This window comes from Enhydra lutris, unplaced genomic scaffold (genome assembly GCF_002288905.1).
Source record: "Enhydra lutris kenyoni isolate GAN:26980312 unplaced genomic scaffold, ASM228890v2 scaffoldscaffold17, whole genome shotgun sequence".
Classification (NCBI taxonomy): domain Eukaryota; kingdom Metazoa; phylum Chordata; class Mammalia; order Carnivora; family Mustelidae; genus Enhydra; species Enhydra lutris.
The window spans coordinates 13,581,063-13,600,366 of record NW_019154101.1 but is presented as its reverse complement, the minus strand read 5'-3'; the positions used below and the strand labels follow the sequence as shown (position 1 = coordinate 13,600,366).

Sequence of the window (19,304 nt, the reverse complement as noted above, 5' to 3'; positions counted from 1 at the left end):
CTCTATTCTTGAGTCCTGGGAACCACTCTAGCAAGTTCATCAAACTCAAGAAGGAAGCTGAAGGAATGTCTGATTTGGAGTCCATCAGTCAGAAGCACAGGTTACAACCCAGACTTGCGACTGGCCTCTGAAGTGAGGGGGCAGTCGTGTGAGATTCAGTTCTTAACCTGCGTAATCTTATGCTAGCTATCTCCAGGTAGACAGGGTCAGAACTGAGATCAACTGTAGGACACCACAGAATTGCTTGGTAGGAAAAACACCACACATCTGGTGACAAGAGCATGAGTAAGGGAAAGAAGGAAGAGAGCTGAGCTTTCCTTTATAATTCCTGAAGCCCTACTAGGTACATACAGCCTGAGTCTGGATTTTAGGCCTTACTTACTTCAAAAATTTTAATTGCCTAAACAACTTCTCAAAAGTGGATACTATCAACCTACTGAAGTTATAGTTAAATTCTCAAAGTTGCGACAGTGTCAACAGAACTACTTGTTTGAAGCACACTTTTTCTGTAAAGTTGTATTATTGAAGCTCTTTGTTATGAACAGCAAAATCGTTTTGAATTTTAGAACTATCTGGAACAGGAGCGCCTGGGTGGCTCAGTCAGTTAAGTGACCGTCTTTGGCTCATGTCATGATCCCAGTGTCCTGGGATTGAGGCCCACGTGGGGAATCCTCTCACAGCAGGGTGTCTGCTTCTCCCTCTGCTCCTCCCCTGCTCATGCCCTCTCATCGCTCTCAAATAAATAAATATAATCTTAAAAAAAAAAAAGCATATCATAGAACTATCTGGGATAAAAACCTGTCACCAGTCAAGGAAAGGGTTAGACTTAAAACTTGTCCAACAAGATAGATATTTTTTAAAGGAGGATGGAAGTCAGATTTTTTTGTAGGAACCAATTAATAATAAGGGACAAGTTCAGAACTCCCGCTTGAACTGGAGTTATATTGGAATTTCTACTGGAACCTGTTGCTTCAGGTCTTTGGTCACTGGTTCAGAGCAAATCTAGTAAAGAGGACTCAGTTTAATTTTAAGTCAAATCTCCACAAGGCATTTGCCATAGTATCACCCTGAGCACTCTTGGAAGCCTTCTTGCATTTATCACATTGTATTCACATGTGATAATCATAACTTTTTAGAAGTTGTATGGTTACAATGATAAAAAAATATTTGTTTAAAAATATCCTGAGACTAACTTCTTACAGTTATGTGGCCTAAGGTGACATCAAATTAAATGATGACTTGGCAGGTAAACGGTGTCTGTGCTGGGATAATGGGAAAGATAGTAATTTTGTTCAGTCCTGATCTCCAGACCTCTGGGAAGAGTGGTCAGGAAGTACCAGCAAAGAAGAAATTGTGGCTGTGAGAGCATGTCCCCTGCACACACCAGACTTTTCATCCTTTCATCCTCTCTGCTCTGTTTTTCATTCCCTCTCATATCTTGGGGTGCATAGGGAAAGAAATTATGTCTCTAGAACATAGTATTGAATCAGCCTATAAAAAAATTAATGTAATTAGTATGTTGATTTCCTGATTTTAGCTTAATGCTAGCCTTTTAAAACTTCTAAAGATGAGGGGCGCCTGGGTGGCTCAGTGGGTTAAAGCCTCTGCCTTCAGCTCAGGTCATAATCCCAGGGACTGGGGATCGAGCCCCACATCGGGCTCTCTGCTCAGCAGTGAGCCTGCTTCCTCCTCTCTCTGCCTACTTGTGATCTCTGCCTGTTATCAAATAAATAAAATCTTAAAAATTAAAAAAAAATTCTAAAGATGAGATTAAAACAAACCGTCTAAGTAAACACCAACATAAAGACATGTCAGTGAATTGAGTGGTAATCTGAGGCAATGGCAGAAATCTCCAGATAGGTCATTTTAGAAACTGATTCTCTCCATCACTGGATGGGATAAACAGAATTTCCTCAGGTGCCCTTCAGTCTTTTTTCCAAAGAGGCTCCAAATTCCTTGTCCTAGTTTTTGGCCTCTTGCCAGGGGTGCTTCTCCCTGGTCCACTCTCTCCACCCAATCCAGAATCACATTGTCTTGATTTCATTGCTGTGCCTCACTAGACCTCGCCCCAGGGCTGGTTTCTTATTCAGGATTTAAAAATTCAAGCAAACCCCCTTCTTTCTGTTCAAAAGTATCTTCTTTTCCTTCTCCGGCCTCCCCTAGATCCCACATGGTGTTACAGGGAATCCCAGGAGGCCTGTGACCTTGGCCTGGGGTGAGCCTTACAGCAACTAGTTCTACAGCCTAGAGCAGGTTCCTGACACAGGTGAAACACCGATTTCCTAACTTATAAAATTTTGGATGATAATACTTACTTTCTTTGGCTGAAGGAATAATAGAGATAACTTACATACATAGTGTCTAGCATATTATAGAGTTTTAACAAAAGGTATCGTTATAAAGTGTAGGTCTTTTGCTATATGTAGTTTTCTAAGCTTTTCGGACTGTGAAATTTTGTTTCTTAGAGTGACAGTTTTATATTTTTTCTCATGAAGTTTTTGTTAAATCTCTGGATTCCTGGAAAGTAAGATGGACAAGAACCTCCAAGACTAGTTACAATTCACCATCTCTTACCTAGACAATTTCATTCTAAAAATCTTGAGAAGATAAATTCACCATATTCCTGTGAATTTCGTGGGTTTTCTTTTTTGCATTAGTACTGTGCAAACTGTTAGCTTCCAGATCACACTGAGGAAATATAGCTGAGACTCAACATCTAGAACTTTTGAAGCCTGAGTTTTAGTTGAAATTTTATTCTTAAATTAATTATGTCTATTGTAGTTTTAAAGCAAAGCACCGATAATACAATTTTTTGAGAAGTAAATGAAATTAGCTTTTCCAATACTTAAAAAAATTCCAAAGTTAGGGACGCCTGGGTGGCTCAGTGGGTTAAGCCGCTGCCTTCGGCTCAGGTCATGATCCTAGGGTCCTGGGATCGAGTCCCGTATCGGGCTCTTTGCTCAGCAGGGAGCCTGCCTCTCTCTCCGCTTCTGCCTGCTTCTCTGCCTGCTTGTGTGCTTTCTCTCTCTCTCTTTCTGACAAATAAATAAATAAAATCTTTAAAAAAAAAAAATTCCAAAGTTAAACTGGAATTCAGTCCCAGCTGAACAAAATCTAGTATTGGCCACATTGTTATGATTAAGCAATATTATTCTGTATGGCCATTTATATAAAGCATAAAAATGAAATACTTGATACGGTTCTTATAAAAGTTTCAAAAAAGTATGATTATTAGGTTTGATGAATAAAGCTATTCACATATCCTTATTTATTATAAAGTATATAATTGTCTTTGAACCTATTAATGATTATTTCTCAATGCATATTTCACGGTGAACAGCTTCTAGGGGGTGAATTGTTGGCTATTTCTGGGCCAGAGGAAAGAGGATTTACAACAGATTCAGTGTTAAGTCATACGGTTCTGAATTACATTCTCTAGAGATACCCCCCCAAATATTTCAACTTCAGGCCAATTAAAAAGTTGTGTGTGTGTGTTTTTTTTAAGATTTTATTTATTTATTTGACAGACAGAGATCACAAGTAGGCAGAGAGGCAGGTAGAGGGAGAGGGGGAAGCAGGCTCCCTGCTAACCAGATGCGGGGCTTGATCCCAGGATCCTGGGATCATGACCTGAGCCGAAGGCAGAGGCTTTAACCCCCTGAGCCACTCTGGTGCCCCTAAAAGTTTTTCTTGTTTTGATCTTTGGAGGACTTGTTTTATTGTTTTAGCTATTTTAAATTTAGACAGACTATCTCCTCTGACCATTTGTGGTAGTTTTCTTTCCTTTCTTTTCCTCTTTATTATTAATAGAGTTGTTCGTGTTTACTATTTTTATGTTTCTTGTGACACCTTCCCAAGGAACATACATTTGTCTGTTTTTCCCTTGGATTTCTCAGGACGGGCGTGAGTGAGGACAGCTGCATCAGGCCGTTCCAGCTTCCAGGGAAGCACTCTATTTAGATTCACGGAGGGGTATGAGGAACATTAACAGAAATTCAGATAGTGAGCAATTGTACATTTTGCCTATACATGCATTTCCCACTTCCCGCTGAATTCACACAATTTCTGCTTCTTTGTGATTTATTCATTCATTCTGTTTGCTTTATTACTGTAAAATAGAAAAGTGAGATTTGAGGTTCTGAATTGGCTTATGATGCTGTAAGTGAAAAAAGTTAATTTAGTCACGGCTCATCATTCTTCTAGATGTTTGTAAAAAAGAAATTGAGCTATATTCCAAGCTACATATGGGTTTTTGCATGCTTACCTTGTCTGACAGCTAGTGTGGTGGTATAGACCAAGAAGAGAAGGATGTAATTGAGGAAACTCTGGAAGACTGGTGTATTGGCATGGAAATCTTCTGACAGGTACTTGCTGGTCAAGCCAATTCCACAAATAAGAAGGGATAACACCTGGCCCAGAGCCACAGAGATTAACATCTCCCTGAAAAGTAAAGAGAAACAGCAAACATCAGCAGGAAGTCCATTAAAACAGTAACAGTTAAAATTTACTAAGCACTTGTGCCATTCACTAGGCTAAGTGTAATAAATAGTATTTCTTATTGCCCATCACAATGATCCTACAAAAGAGGTACAGTTTTTAGTGAGGTTTTACAGAGGGAGAAAAAAACCAACCAAGTTTAGAGGGGTTGAGGAATTTGCTCACTGTCACATAACTAGGAAATGGCAAAGCTGGGATTTGAGACTGAATCTCTCTACGTGATCCTGGCTTCTAGCCAAGGTGTTCTGGAGCCTGTGGGGGGAAATTAACATCATCCCTGATGCCCACCATTGCATTCACTAAATGTTCAGAAACCCGAAAGAACATTTGCACCCTGAGAAAGAGGCATCTCATTGTAACCTTATCTTAAGGTTCTCATACCAATAAAGAGAGACTCTTGTTTATAGACTGAAATTTTGGATCCAGGAACCCCTGAAAATCCAAAGGATCATCTCCTTCCCATTCCCAGATTTTGGATCTTCTTTTGCTCTAGCAAGCACTAATAAGCACTAGTCTCTTTTTTCCTTTACACAAGTTACAATTGATTGCATATTAAAACTGTTATTCATGAAGGAAATTTAGTTACCAAGGTGGTATAATAAAACATTTCACATTGTGTAAATATTTTCTGTGGCTTTTTCATAGGCATTGTAGACCACTGTAGTAGGGACTAAAAGCAAGAGTCAAGGGGTTCACTTTGCGTAGAAATAAAGTGCCCATATGGGTTTTATCATCATATAAACCTGCACAATCTGACTCAGGAAGAGCTCCTAGAAATACAAAGCAGGCTTCTGCCTTCCCCAAAAGTCCCATCCAACTTTCCTGGTTTATTCATAGAAACAGTAATGTAAAATAAGCAAGGAGTAGTATTTCTAAATAAAAAAGCACTGGCCAGAAAATTTGCAATGTTACATATTTCCTCCCCCACAGCAGATGTGAATCCATCTTTCTGAAAGGGGCAAAGAGTTCTGGGTAGATACCTCAGTGGTGTTTTGCCAAAGAAAGAAAGAAAGAAAGAATGGAAGGGAAGAAGGAAGGAAAGAAGGAAGGAAGGAAGGAAGGAAGGAAGGAAGGAAGGAAGGAAGGAAGAAAGTAAAAAATTTAAAGACACCCATCACATTTTCGTCATTCCATTCGTTTCCATAAGGAGGAAAATATTGGCAAGGCATGAGAACCCATAGAAGGTTTTATTTCCTGAGGTTGACCTGGAACATGCTGGTAGAGGCTTCCCACTGGTTGTCCTGTTCCCAAGCACCGGCCCTGACCTTCCCCCCCTCTGCAATTCAGTCTTTTTTAAGAAATCAAAGACATATTTTTAAACAGATATGTCTAAAATGTCAGTCTGTTGCTTAAAATCCTAAAAGCTTAAAATCCTGTACCTTTCAAAGTGTAGTGATCTATAAGGCCTGTGAAACATCCTCTACAAAGATGGCTGCCAACATTTCCTCCTATCCCTTGGCATTCATGCTGGTCCTCTCAAAGGGAGGTAGGATCTATTTCTTCTTTTCTAACGCACTTATCTTGTGACTTACTTTGACCAAGAGAATGTAGGGGAAAGGATGTCCTGTGACTTCTGGGCTAATCCATAAGAAGCTCTGCTGCTTCCAGTTTTTGCTCTCTTCAGATACAACTTCCATGTAAAGAACCTGGGCTACTAGAGCTTGAGAGACCAGGTGAAAAGAAAAAGAGAGAGCCAGCCAATGCCACCCCAGCTGAAGCACCAGCCCTCTGAGGCAGGATCCTGGATCCTCCTACCCCAGTGCAGCAGTACCAGCCTGTGCCACATGGAGCGGAGATGAGCCATCACCAGAGATGGCTGCCCAATTGGTGAATTTTGAGGAAACAATCAATGGCTGTTGTTTTAGGACATGAAATTCATAGTGGTTAGTTATAGAGCAATAGGTAACTGAAATCAAGGCCCCAAATGCCCCCCTCCATTCTTACTACCTCTGGGGCTTTACCTCCTACTTTCCCCATGAAGCCAGAGCTCCAGTCCTACAGAGCTACCTACATATCAACAATGAGTTGTGGTCTTCTTCACTGGCATTATTGTGTTATCATTGTTTCCAGAATGTTCATCTTGCCTTTATCAGTCTGACTCCTGTTCATCTTTTGGTTTGGCTTATATGTTACCCCCTTTAAGAAGTATTACCTGTCCTCCCTTCCCTGGAATGTTTCTCCTTTACTTCTACATCACTGTATTATAATTACTGATTTTATCCCTTTTTTTCCCTCTGCCAGACTGTGAAGTCTGTATGATGTTCTTCACCATATCTGTAGCTGGGCAATACCATTCAGAAGAAGTAGAAAATGAAGGGATACAAAGACAGTGCAGAGATAGGCCTTAGGCAACCCTGAACAGTTTTACTGAACTGAAAGGTGATAAAAAAGAAAGGCAAAGGTAAAGAGAAGTACCAGAAATATTCCAGAATGATTTCAAAGGTTTTTAAGCCAGCCTAACACAAGTATGATATCCACTAACAAAAATCATGATAAGGAGTTAGTTTTAGTGCAAAGATAACAAATATTTTTGGTATATTGAATTTGAGCCACCAGATGAATGTCCAGATAATCCAGCAATATTAGAAACAAGAGATAACAGTTGGATAGGGAGAGCAGCCAGGAGATAAATATGCAGAAGTTACATACCTGAGAATGATGTCTAAAGTACTAGAAATGGATGATATCACCAAGGAAGGGAGAATGAAAGAGAGAGTAAGAGGGTCTAGGAAAAATCCTTGAGGAATCTGCAGATTGGGGTTAGGGGAGAAAGATGAGGCACATCATTGGAGTCAGAAGTGGTTAGAAGGCCAAGGGGAAAACCAGGATAGTTCTTGCTATCAGAGAAACCAAGGAAGCAGAGACTTTCATGGAGGAGGTAGTTGTAATATTGAAAGTTGCTTAGAGGGTAGAGAGAATGAGGACTGATGGAAGTTAATTTGTAGTCACTCGTAGCCTTTGAAGGACCAGTTTTGGCAGAGTGGTGAGTACCAGGGCAATACTGGTATCATGGAAACCAAGGGAACAGAGAATTTACAGAGGGAATAGTTAGCTGTGACTAAGTAGACAGGAAGTGGTAAGATACAAAAGTGTTGACTTTGAAGAATTTTGAAGAATTCAAAGAATTCTTTGAAGGAGTTTGAGCTAGTCACCACAAAACACAATAATTATGATAATAGTTAAAATAATAATGTATAAAATGATTTAAAATTTTAATTTAGCATGGATTCATGATTATCTTCTCACTGGGTCACTCTTGATTATTTGCATAATAACTTACATCCTTAAGTGGAAGAGAAATGAGGAGAGTTACAACTAATTGGCTGCTCCCAGTGCTGAGTACATCCACTGGAGAATACTGGGTATGGAGTATGTCTCCTTGGGAAAAGAAGGTTAAAAACTGCCATGATGTGGTAATTCCTACAGGTGCTTGAATTACAACCCTGGCATTCAAAACCTTGGCAATATCCTGTGCTTTTCCTGAACAAAATCAAGCCACCAAAAATGACTGGTTACTTATGTAATAGAATAAAATTTTAGTCCTTCTGACATATATGTACCACTATACTATAAAACAGCCATCTACATGTCAGGCACTATATATGCAAAGATGAATAAGACACAGTCCTTGTCATTGAGGAGATACTAACCAAGATTTTAGGGCTGAGCTCCCAAAAAACTTATTACACAGTGAGGCCAGTTAAGGAGAAATAACAATAATAATTCATATTTAGTAAATTCTCACCCAAGTCCTGGGTGAGAGCCAAGTCCTGGGCTTAGCTTTATGTATACTTTCTTCTTTAATCCTCATAATAACTGAATGAGGCAGGTAGTACTTTTGTATTTATTTCTCATAGAAATGTGCTGACAATGGGCACATTCTGAAAGCTTATGGTACAATGAATCCACTTAATCCAGATATTAATTTACTCCTTAAGAGTTTTTAAAATACAGTATTGATTATGTCAGCATTTGAATTAATGACCTTTTAAAATCAAAGGGACTAAAGCAGCAGTCTCTTAATATAGAATGATAACTGGAAGACCAAAATATTTAGAAACCTGTTTTATAAATATTTTATATTTATCTATCTACTGCATGTATCATTCTACATTCACAGTATACATTTTTACTAATTTGTACTATATAAATGCATAAATAAATATGTAGATTTTTTTTAAAGATTTTATTTATTTATTTGACAGAGATCACAAGTAGGCAGAGAGGCAGGCAGAGAGAGAGGAAGGGAAACAGGCTCCCGGCTGAGCAGAGAGCCTGATTCAGGGCTCGATCCCAGGATCTTGAGATCATGACCTGAGCTAAAGTCAGAGGCTTTAACCCACTGAGCCACCCAGGCGCCCCTAGATATTTAGATGTTTTATGGATACACACATATATACTATAAATCAAATTAATAAAATTATCTCAAAAAGCATTTTTTATGATCTAATAAATGTCAGTTATTATACTAGACACAGAATAATATGATGAATAAACATCTTAAGGAACTCAGTTTGAAGTAGGAATGGGGCTGGCTACATAACTGCATATCCTAGAGAAAATGCGGGGTCCTTTGTTCAAAAAGCAGGGACAAATGTAATTATAGGTACACACAAAGGTCTCTCCTTCTCAACTTGTCTTTTTTTTTCTTGTCACTTTTTCACCACTTTCACCCATTTCTCCCAACCCCCAATCCTCATAGCTCTGACAATGACCAATCTGTTCTACTTATCTGTGTGCTTTTTTTAATAAGAAAAAAAATTCCACATATAAGAGAGATTATGCAGTATTTGTCTAACTTATTTCACTTAGCGTAATGCCCTTAAGATCCATCTCTGTGTCACAAACCACCATATACACACCACAATTTCTGTATCCACTCACCAATTGATGGACTATGGTTGTTTCCGTATCTTGGCCATTGCAAATAACACTGCAAAGAACATGAACATGTCCAACAAACATGAACAATATTTTCTAGTTAGTGTTTTTATTTTCTTCAGATAAATACCCAAAAGGGGAACTGTTGGGTCATAAGGTAGTTCTATTTTTAATTTTTTTTTTTTAAACCCCCATACTGTTTTCTACAGTGGCTGTACCAATTTACATTCCAACCAACAGTGCACAAGGATTTCCTCTTTTCCACACCCTTCCCAACATTTATTTCTTGTCTTTTTTTTTTTTTTTTAATAATAAGCGTTCTAACAGGTGTGAGGTGATACCTCATTGTGGCTTTGAATTGCATTTCCTGATAATTAATGATACTGAACATCTTTTCATGTACCTGTTGGACATCTATATGTCTTTGGAAAAATGTCTATTTTGATCCTCTGTCTTTTTAAAATTGGGCTGTTTGTATTTCTGCCATTGAGGTCTTTTATTTGTTTTGCTATTGTTGTTATTTTGCCATTGAGTTATATGAGTTCTTTATATATTTTGGATATTAGCCCCTTATCAAATACACAATTTGCAAACATTTTCTCCCATTCAGTAGATTATTTTTCATTTTGTTGATAGTTTTCTTTGCTGTGCAGAAGCTTTTTAGTATGATGTAGTCTCACTTCATTTTGCTTTTGCTGCTTCTGCTTTTGGTGTCAGATTGAAAAAAGTCATCACCAAGACCCATGTCAGGGAGCTAATTGTTTATGTTTTCTTCTAGGAGTTTTATGGTTTCAGGTTTTATGTTCAAGTTTTTAATGGATTTTGAGTTAATTTTTGTATAAGATAGCAGTCAAATTTTTTTCTTTTGCATGCAGCTATCCAATTTCCCCAATCTCTTCCCATTTATTGAAGAGACTATCCTTTTCCCATTGTATATTCTTGGTTCCTTTGTTGTAAGTTAATTGACCATATATATGTTTGTTTATTCTGATCCATTGATCTATGTATTTGTCTTTATGCCAACATTATACTGTGTTAATTACTATAGCTTTGTAATAAAGTTTGAAAACAGGAAAATATGCCTCTAGCTTTGTTCTTTCTCAAGATTGCTTTGGCTATTGGTTTTTGTTTTTATTTTTGTTTTTTTGTGTGTCTCTAAACAAATTTTCAAATTTGTCTAACTTATTTCAAATTTTCAAATTACAAAGAAATGTTCTATTTCTTTGAAAAATGTCACTGTAATCTTGTAGAGAATGCATCAAATCTGTAGATTGCCTTGGATAGTATGAACATTTTAATAATACTGAATCTTCCAATCCAGAGCACAAAATATTTTTCCATTTATTTGTGTCTTCTTCAATTTCATTCAGGTTTTACAGTTTTTAATACAGGTCTTTTACCTCCTTGGTTAAGTTTATTCCTAGGAATTTTATTGTTTTTGATGCAATTGTAAATGAGATTATTTTCTTTATTCTCTTACTGATGGTTTGTTATTAATATAAAGAAATGCAACAGATTTTTGTGTATTGATTTTGTAGCTTGCAATTTTACTGAATTCATTTATTGTTTTTAATACTTTTTGGTACTTTTTAATGTTTTCTATATATAATATCATGTCATCTGCAAATAGTGACAGTCTACTTCTTCTTCTCTAATTCAGATTCATTTTATTTCTTTTCTTGTGTAATTACTTTGGCTAGGACTTCCAATACCATGTTAAATGAATGTGGTGAGAGTAGGCATTCTTGTCTTGTTCTTCATCTTGAAAAAATGCTTTTAGCTTTTCACCACTGAGTATGATGTTAGCTGTGGTCTTGTCACATATAGCTTTTATTATGTTGAGGATACCCACTTTGTTGAGAGCTTTTATTATAAAAGGATGCTGAATTCTGTCAAATGTTTTTTCTGCATCTACTAAGATTATCATATAATTTTTCTCCTTCATTTTGTTAATGTGGTGTATCAAACTGACTGATTTGCCAATGTTGAGCCATCCCTGAATCCCTGAAATAAATCCCACTTGATCATGGTGTATCATCTTTTTAATGTATTGTTAAATCTGGTTTGCTAACATTTTGTTGAGGATTTCTGCATCTATGTTAATAGGGATATTGGCCTGTATTTTTTTTTTTTCTTGTGATGTCCCTGTCTGGATTGATATGAAGAAAATGCTGGCCTCATAAAATGAGTTTGGAAGAGTTCCCGCATCCTCTGTTTTTTGAAAGAGCTTCAGCAAGGATTGGTTTAATTCTTCTTTGAATGTTTGATTTGATTTACCAGTGGGGCCATCTGGTCCTGGACTTTTGTTTGTTGGAAGGTTTTTGATTACTGATTCAATCTCCTTACTAATAACTGGCCTGTCCAGATTTTCTATTTCATCCTGATCCAGTCTTGATCGGTTGTAGGTCTCTAGGAATTTGTCCAGTTTTCTAATTTGTCCAATTTCTTGGCATATAATTGTTTGCAGCAGTCTCTTATGATCCTTTGTATTTCTGTGGTATCAGTTGTAAAGCTGCTTTCATGTCTAATTTTATTTATTTAAGCCCTCTGTCCTTTTTTCTTCATGAGTATAACTAAAGGCTTGTCAATTTTGTTTATCTTCTCAAAGAAACAACTCTTAGTTTCATTGATTTTCTCCATGGCCTTTTTAGTCTCTGTTTCATTTATTTCTGTTCTAATCTTTATTCCCTTCATTTCCTTCAAGCTTGTTTGTTCTCTTTCTGGTTCTTGAGGTGTAAAGTTGGGTTGTTCATATGAAAATTTTCTTTTTTGAAATATTTTTTGAAAAGTTTTTTGAGGGAGGCATATGTTACCATGAACTTCCTTCTTAGAACAGCTTTTCCTATATCCCACAAACTTTGGTATGTATGTTTCTGTTTTCATTTGCTTCAAGGTATTTTTTGCTTCTCTATTTCTCCATTGGTCTACTGACTGCTCAGCAGCATCTTGTTTAATTTCCACAGATTTGTGAATTTTCCAGCTTTCTTCATATAGATAATTTCTAGTTTCATACTACTGTGGTCAGAAAAGATGCTTGATATGATTTCAATCCTCTTAAATTTATTAAGACTTGTTTTGTGGCGTAACACCATCTATCCTGAAAAATGTTCTAATTGCATGGAGAATAATGTGTATTCTGTCACTTTTGGATGGAATGTTCCATACATATAATTGTTAAGTCCATCTGATCTAATGTGTTGTTTAAGATGAATATTTTCTTATTGATTTTCTCTCTGGATAATCTATCCATTGATGTAAGTGGGGTATTAAAATCTCCTACTATTATTGTACTGTTGTCTATTTCTCCCTTTAGGTCTAGTAATTCTTTTTTTTTTTTTTTTCAAGATTTTATTCACTTATTTGTCAGAGAGATAAAGAGAATACAGGCAGGCAGAGTGGCAGGCAGAGGCAGAGGGAGAAGCAGGCTCCTTGCAGAGCAAGGAACCCCTTGTGGGACTTGATCCCAGGATGCTGGGATCATGACCTGAGCTGAAAGCAGCCACTTAACCGACTGAGCCACCCAGGCATCCCTAGGTCTATTAATTCTTGTTTTAAATATTTAGGTACTTCTATTTTGGGTGCATAAATATTTGTTTACAAATGCTATAGCCTCTTGTTGAACTAACCACTTTATTATTGTGTATGCCCATTTGGGGATCTTATTAGAATCTTTGGTTTAGATTCTATTTTGTCTGACATACGTATATCTACTTCAGCTTTTTTTGTGGTTTCCATTTGTATGAAATATTTTTTTCCATCTCTTCACTTTCAATCTGTGTATGTCCTTATATCTAAAGTGAGACCTTTGTAGGCAACATAAAAATGGGTCTTGCTTTTTTATCCAATCAGCCACCCAATGTCTTTTGATTGGAGAGTTGTCTATTTACATATAAAGTAATTATTCTTTTTAAGATTTTATTTATTAATTTGACACAGAGAGAGAGAGGCAAGTAGGCAGAGTGGCAGGCAGAGGGAGAGGGAGAGGGAGAGGGAGAAGCAGGCTCCCCACTAAACAGAGAGCCCAGCGCAGGGCTCGATCCCAGGACCTTGGGATCATGACCTGAGCCTAAGTGAAAACTTAACCAACTGAGCCACCCAGGTGTCCCTAAAATAATTATTGATAGGTACATACTTTTTGCCATTTTGTTAATTGTTTACTGGCTGTTTTTGCAGTTCACCGTTTCTTTCTTCTTCTCTTGCTCTCTTCCTTTGTGGTTTGATGACTTTCTGTGTATGCTTATATTACTTTTTCTTTATCTTTTGTATATTTACTATAGGTTTTTGCTTTGTGGTTATCATAGGCTTACATAAAGCAGTTTATAATAGACATTACTATTTTATAGAGAATTAAATTTTTATAGGTAAGTAAATTGATGCTTAGATTAAGCAACCAGCTCAAGATCACAGAGCTAGCTTGGGGAAGAGTTTAGATGGCAACCAGGTTATATGACTCCAAATCCCAACTTCTTAATTAATCATGCTATACCACCATTATGCTGCAAAAAAAACCCCTAGAACCAAAAACAACAAAAAAATTCTTTGCCCTCATGAAAGCACAGAGCACAGTGCTAGAAACCTCAGTTGCTGGGTTCTAGAAGTATTCTGGAGATAGTAAAGGCAAAAAAAAGCCAGCTAATGAAAAGTCTTCCACCAAGACCTCTGTAGTATATGCCTTTGAACAGGAAGTCAACACAGGCTTATTCTCTTTTCTTCAGCCAAACAAAACAGCAAATCTGTGTAATTAATTTCTGCTTTTAATTAGTGACCACGTCATTTAGCTGTTTTGATATTACTTCATACAAAATGCAAATTATTGTTTTATCTGTCATACTAATAAAGATGACTTGTAAAGCAGGAAGGAATGGAAGGAGCCCTTTATCAGGTAGTTCATGAGTTCTTTCCCAAATACAGAAAGCTAAATTCTGTAGCTATTGTAGTTTACGCATCTGAGTTAAGTTACTAGAGTCAACAAAGCAAAAAAAGTAAGTAAATTAAAAATATACATATATAAAGAAACCTAAATGTTGACCTAGATAGCAAATTCTGCTAATTCTGCCTCCCCACCCCTGCCATTTTCCTCTCATCAAATTCTCTTTCGTTGTCTTTAAGCCCTGGATAAATCCTTTCTGTGATTTGTTTCACAGAGTGAAACACTCTTTTTTAGGATCTTTTCAGTTCACTTGTTATTGCCTTATCACTCTGAACAGCTTTTTGTTTTGTTTTGTTTTTGCATAGGTAACCACCACAATAGATCTGTGGTCCCTTCTCCTAACTCTTCATAATCTGAAGACCCATCTTCTTCAGAAAACCTCGTTTGGCTACTCCTTCTCCCCAAGGCTGAGTTAAGTGCCTTCACGTGTACGCTCCTATCTCTATTTGTACTCACCAAATTGCATAACTCATAGCTCCTGAAAAGAAGACAATGCATTCTATTAATTTCTATGTTCCTTGCGCCTTCAGTATTGCTGGATTGAAAGGAAATAGATGCTCAATAAGTACAGAATGTATGAATAAACATGTTTACAAGTGAACAAATATTTATAAATGAAAAAGGGCAAAGTCGTAGAAGATTTGAAAGATGGCTGCTTACCTTACCTTAAAAAACTACTAGCTTTGAAAGACAAAATCCACCGTATTTTTACTGTATTCCATCTTCCAGTTAGACACTGAGTTAATAAGCTATATTCTGTTGCCTTTCTGAACAAGCCTGGTAAGGTGCTATCTTGCAAAAATGATACTAAATATGGTCCTGGGTAGAATTCTGCACAGGGAGCTGCTGGTTATTCATGCAATATATAGAATAACATACCAGATGCATTCTAACATAGGAAACATAGGTTCTATAATTTTAGTAGCAGAAATTGAGAAGAGACTATGATACATACTTCCATCTTCTTTGTTTATGCATTTAAAAGGACATCCTATCCACTTCAAATTCAGAATGACTAGACAATGAAAAATGTATGAGTCTCAGGAAAAACAGTGCTGCTGGGAGCTGAATACCTATTATAATACAGCTTATATTCATAAAGACTGACATAACCATTACCACAAGCACTTTATTCTGTTAAAGAGATAGACTTTAGAACCTTGTGAATAAACTTGTTACAAATTAGATATTCAAAATAATATGATTTAAAATAAAACCTGAATTGAATCTTGTTTTCTACCCTCAGTTATAAGACTACATTCTTTTAAAAGGGTATGAAAAATTTCAACATAGAGTTATATAATCATATTGCTTTGTAATTCTTTGGCATGAGAGTGAAACAATTATGTTATCATCTTGAATCAGAGCACATCAACCTTTCCGTAAAGACATCTTCATTCTGATAACTATTCTCAGGCAAGCCATGATAGATTTGGGTCAGCATATGAATTCAGATATACATACACAGAGAACATTTAAGTAAACTCCCTTGACTAAAAACAATTTCACTTGAACATGGGAAAAACATGTGTTCTACTATGTTCTTTAAAAGACTCACGTTTACAGAAGTTAGGACATTGGCTTCTTGAAGCTCTTTGCTGAAAGGTTTTATAACATTAAGTATTAATTAGACTTCTACATAAGAAGAGCACTAGGCAAGAAGCAAATACACATATTCACAGATTTAATTCAAATTCTATATTCATGGAGTTTAATCTAATCTCTGGTTCTGTGGTATCAGATTTTTGTTTTGTTTTGTTTTTTAGAGGAAACAAAATAAGCCACAAAAAGCCCTCCTAAACAATATTTCAGTGAATCTATGAGGCACTAAGTGTAGGAGACATTTGAAACTCTAGTGTGAGAGGATAGGTCAGAACTGTGCATGTAAATTGTATGTTGTATATCTAAAATGGTACAGAATAGTGTAAAAGCACCAAATAGGCATTTAGAAGCTTCTGACTCTTGAGTTCCACTAATTAAGCTCCATAATCTTGGGCATCTTCTACACTGGGCGTCAGTTCCTTCCTATACAAAGTAGTGAGTGGCTAAGATACCTCTTATGCTCTCCCTTCAAATCCTCTTGGTCTTACCTACCTCCAAGGTCTCTAGTCACTTATTCTAGCTCCAGTGGAGGCCCAACCAATTTTGCACAGACTACAAATAACATTATGTGGGCCGAACCCAGTGGCCCAAGGCCTCATGCCCATTCTGCACACCTTGTGCCTTCTACCCTGGGGATTCCACCATGATGCTGAGGGTCAGACCTTGTGAGGATCTGCTTAGTGCCCATTCTGGGAACTGCAGGAGAATTACTGCACTTTACCACTAGAGAACCCACAGCAGACAGATAAATTCTTCTTTCTTCCTCCCTTAGACAGACTGTCCTGAGAAGCAGGTTCTCTGAAGAGGTCCTAGCTCACAAGATGCTCTGTTGGGTACTCCTTGTATTGTCTCTCCCTCTACCCCTTTCTCATGCCTGCTCCTTGGGACTGCAGTCTTCAAAAAAAAAAAAAAGAAAGAAGAAAGAAAGAAAGAAAAAGAAAAGAAAAGTAGCAGCACATAAAGTTCTGCTTTCTGGATAACTCAGGTTAAGATAATTCGTTTTAAATTTCCTTCTATTCCATATTCTTACTTACTCTTAGAAGATGCTGGTGTATAATCATCAACTCTTGAAATTGGTATCTTCGATCATGAAGTCCATTCCTTTTGTGTATTTCATTAAACTCTTTTGGTAGTTGAGTTATCAGTAATGTTTGTTCATTTGTTATGTGCAAACTCTGTGAGTTATGGGATTAGTCACTAAGAAATAAATCAGTCAGTAGTACTTGCCAAGGCATGCTAACTGCAGGTTATAAGAAAGGAATGTTTGGCCCCTGCCTCCCAGAAGCTTAGAGACGTATATAAATAAGTGAAACTATCTAAACAGAGAACATAAAAATACCTATATACTCAAGTAGGTATATAAAATTGCTTGAAGTTGTTGGGATAACTTTAACCTTAAAATGAGACAAAGCAAATCTGGAAGGGTTTCATGGAGAACATAGCTTTAAGTCTTTTTGTTTGCTTTAAATAATGGAAGAGATGTAATTTGGTATTGAGAAATTGGCATGCCATCCCAGGTAACAGAATGCTGTGCTTTCTCAGAAGCAGAGACTGACACATGGAATCACTTGGCTGATCAGTGAGAATAGCAAAGATGGATAGTAAAGATGGGTAAATAGCAGAGGAACCTACAGCATGGGACAGAGTTTTAATTCAGGAGGAGTTGTTCTTTGGAATTTCTGAGCAAGAGAAATGAAGTAAGCTCTTGCTACAATGTCCCTGAATTTCTCCGCTCATTCCCTTAGAACCAATCCTCCACTTTTTTTTTTTTTTAAAGATTTATTTATTTATTTATTTGACAGATAGAGATCACAGGTAGGCAGAGAGGCAGGCAGAGAGAGAGAGGAGGAAGCAGGCTCCTTGCTGAGCAGAGAGCCTGATGCGGGGCTCGATCCCAGGACCCTGGGACCATGACCCGAGCCGAAGGCAGAGGCTTTAACCCACTGAGCCACCCAGGTGCCCCCAAATCCTCCACTTTTTATGGGGAAAAAAATTCAGGAAGAGGCAAAATCGAAGAACCAGATCTCTTTGTGTGACATCCTGAAAGTCCATTAACTTCATAATACATCCACATCTGACCTGGGCATGCCAGACACACCTTTCATCGTAACATGGCAAAGCTACAGTCTTGTAATGCTTGCTTCTTCAAATCATCAGCATGGCTTTCTATGCATCTCTCAATACCATTTGCTAACAGAAGAATCTGTTTTTGTCTGTTGCCACTTGTTTTTCTTGTGTTTTATAGCTATTTCTATAGTGATTGGAAGAATTCTCCAGTAGTATAAGGATTTTGATCATTCATTTACTAATAAATAAGAAATACCGATCAAGGCTAATTAAACGATTATTACATTTAATGGAATTTTTAAGAGTAATGGGCTGATGACTTTAACATAATCCCCCACGAAAACTGCAAAAGTTTTATTTATGTTGTGGTTTAGTTTTTACTTTTTTGCTAACATTGTGTTGGGTAATATCTGAAGGCACAATGAACACTTAGATTGAAGCCTATCTTTAATAAATGTAGAAGCAAGTTCATATTTGAAATTATCTTATTGTCATTACAAATTTTGGTGGATATTTTTGTTTCATATGATTAGATTTCATTGTGTTTGTTTTATTTTGCAATGTGGCTAATGAAGAAAGGTCAGAGAGAAGTTTCAATTGAGTAAATTTTTTCTTGTTATTTATTTCTGGCACATTTTGGCATTATCTTTGACTCTTAGGTTTTGTGTAGGAATCAGTTTGTGAAATTTAGTTACTGAATATAATCATTAAATCCTTTAACTAGACCCACATAAACTGAGTGAAGTCATGGGGCTACTGTGAAACTCCCTAAAAGCAGAACATCCACTCTCTTGTCAAAGAATCTCATACCTTAAGTGAGCTGACTATCTAAAGAAGGCAGTCACAAGGGTGCTTGGGTAGCTCATTCAGTTAAGGGTCTACCTTCGGCTCAAGTCAGGATCCCAGGGATTGAGCCTCTGGCATTGGGCTCCCTGCTCAGCAGGGGGCCTGTTTTTCCTTCTGTCCCTCACCTGGCTCTTGTGCTCTCTCACTCTCTCTCTCAAATAAGTAAGTAAAATCTTAAAAAAAAAAAAAAGCTAGTTACAAAAGACAACACATTACATGACTCCTTTTATATGAAATGTCTAGAATAGGCAAATCTACAGAGACAGGAAGTAGAGAGCTGGTTGCTTAGGGCTGGGAGGATGGGGAGATAGGGAGGTTTTAGCTAAAGAGTACGGAGTTTCTTTTTGAGGTGATGAAATGTTCTAAAATTGACTATGCTGTTAGTTGCACATCTCTGTATATAAATACTGATATACTAAAAACCACTGAATTGTACACTTTAAATAAATGGAGTGTATGGTATGTGAATTACATCTCAGTA

General features: G+C 37.1%; 1 protein-coding gene across 1 annotated transcript in view; it reads right to left on the bottom strand.

The window, feature by feature from the left end:
• LOC111147805 (solute carrier family 35 member F1) overlaps positions 1-19,304 on the bottom strand; it is a 394,491-nt gene that overhangs the window by 144,920 nt on the left and 230,267 nt on the right. Inside the window, exon 2 of the mRNA XM_022504048.1 lies at positions 4,265-4,440. Coding sequence (XP_022359756.1) covers positions 4,265-4,440 — 176 coding nt within the window. The remainder of the gene's footprint in view (positions 1-4,264; positions 4,441-19,304) is intronic.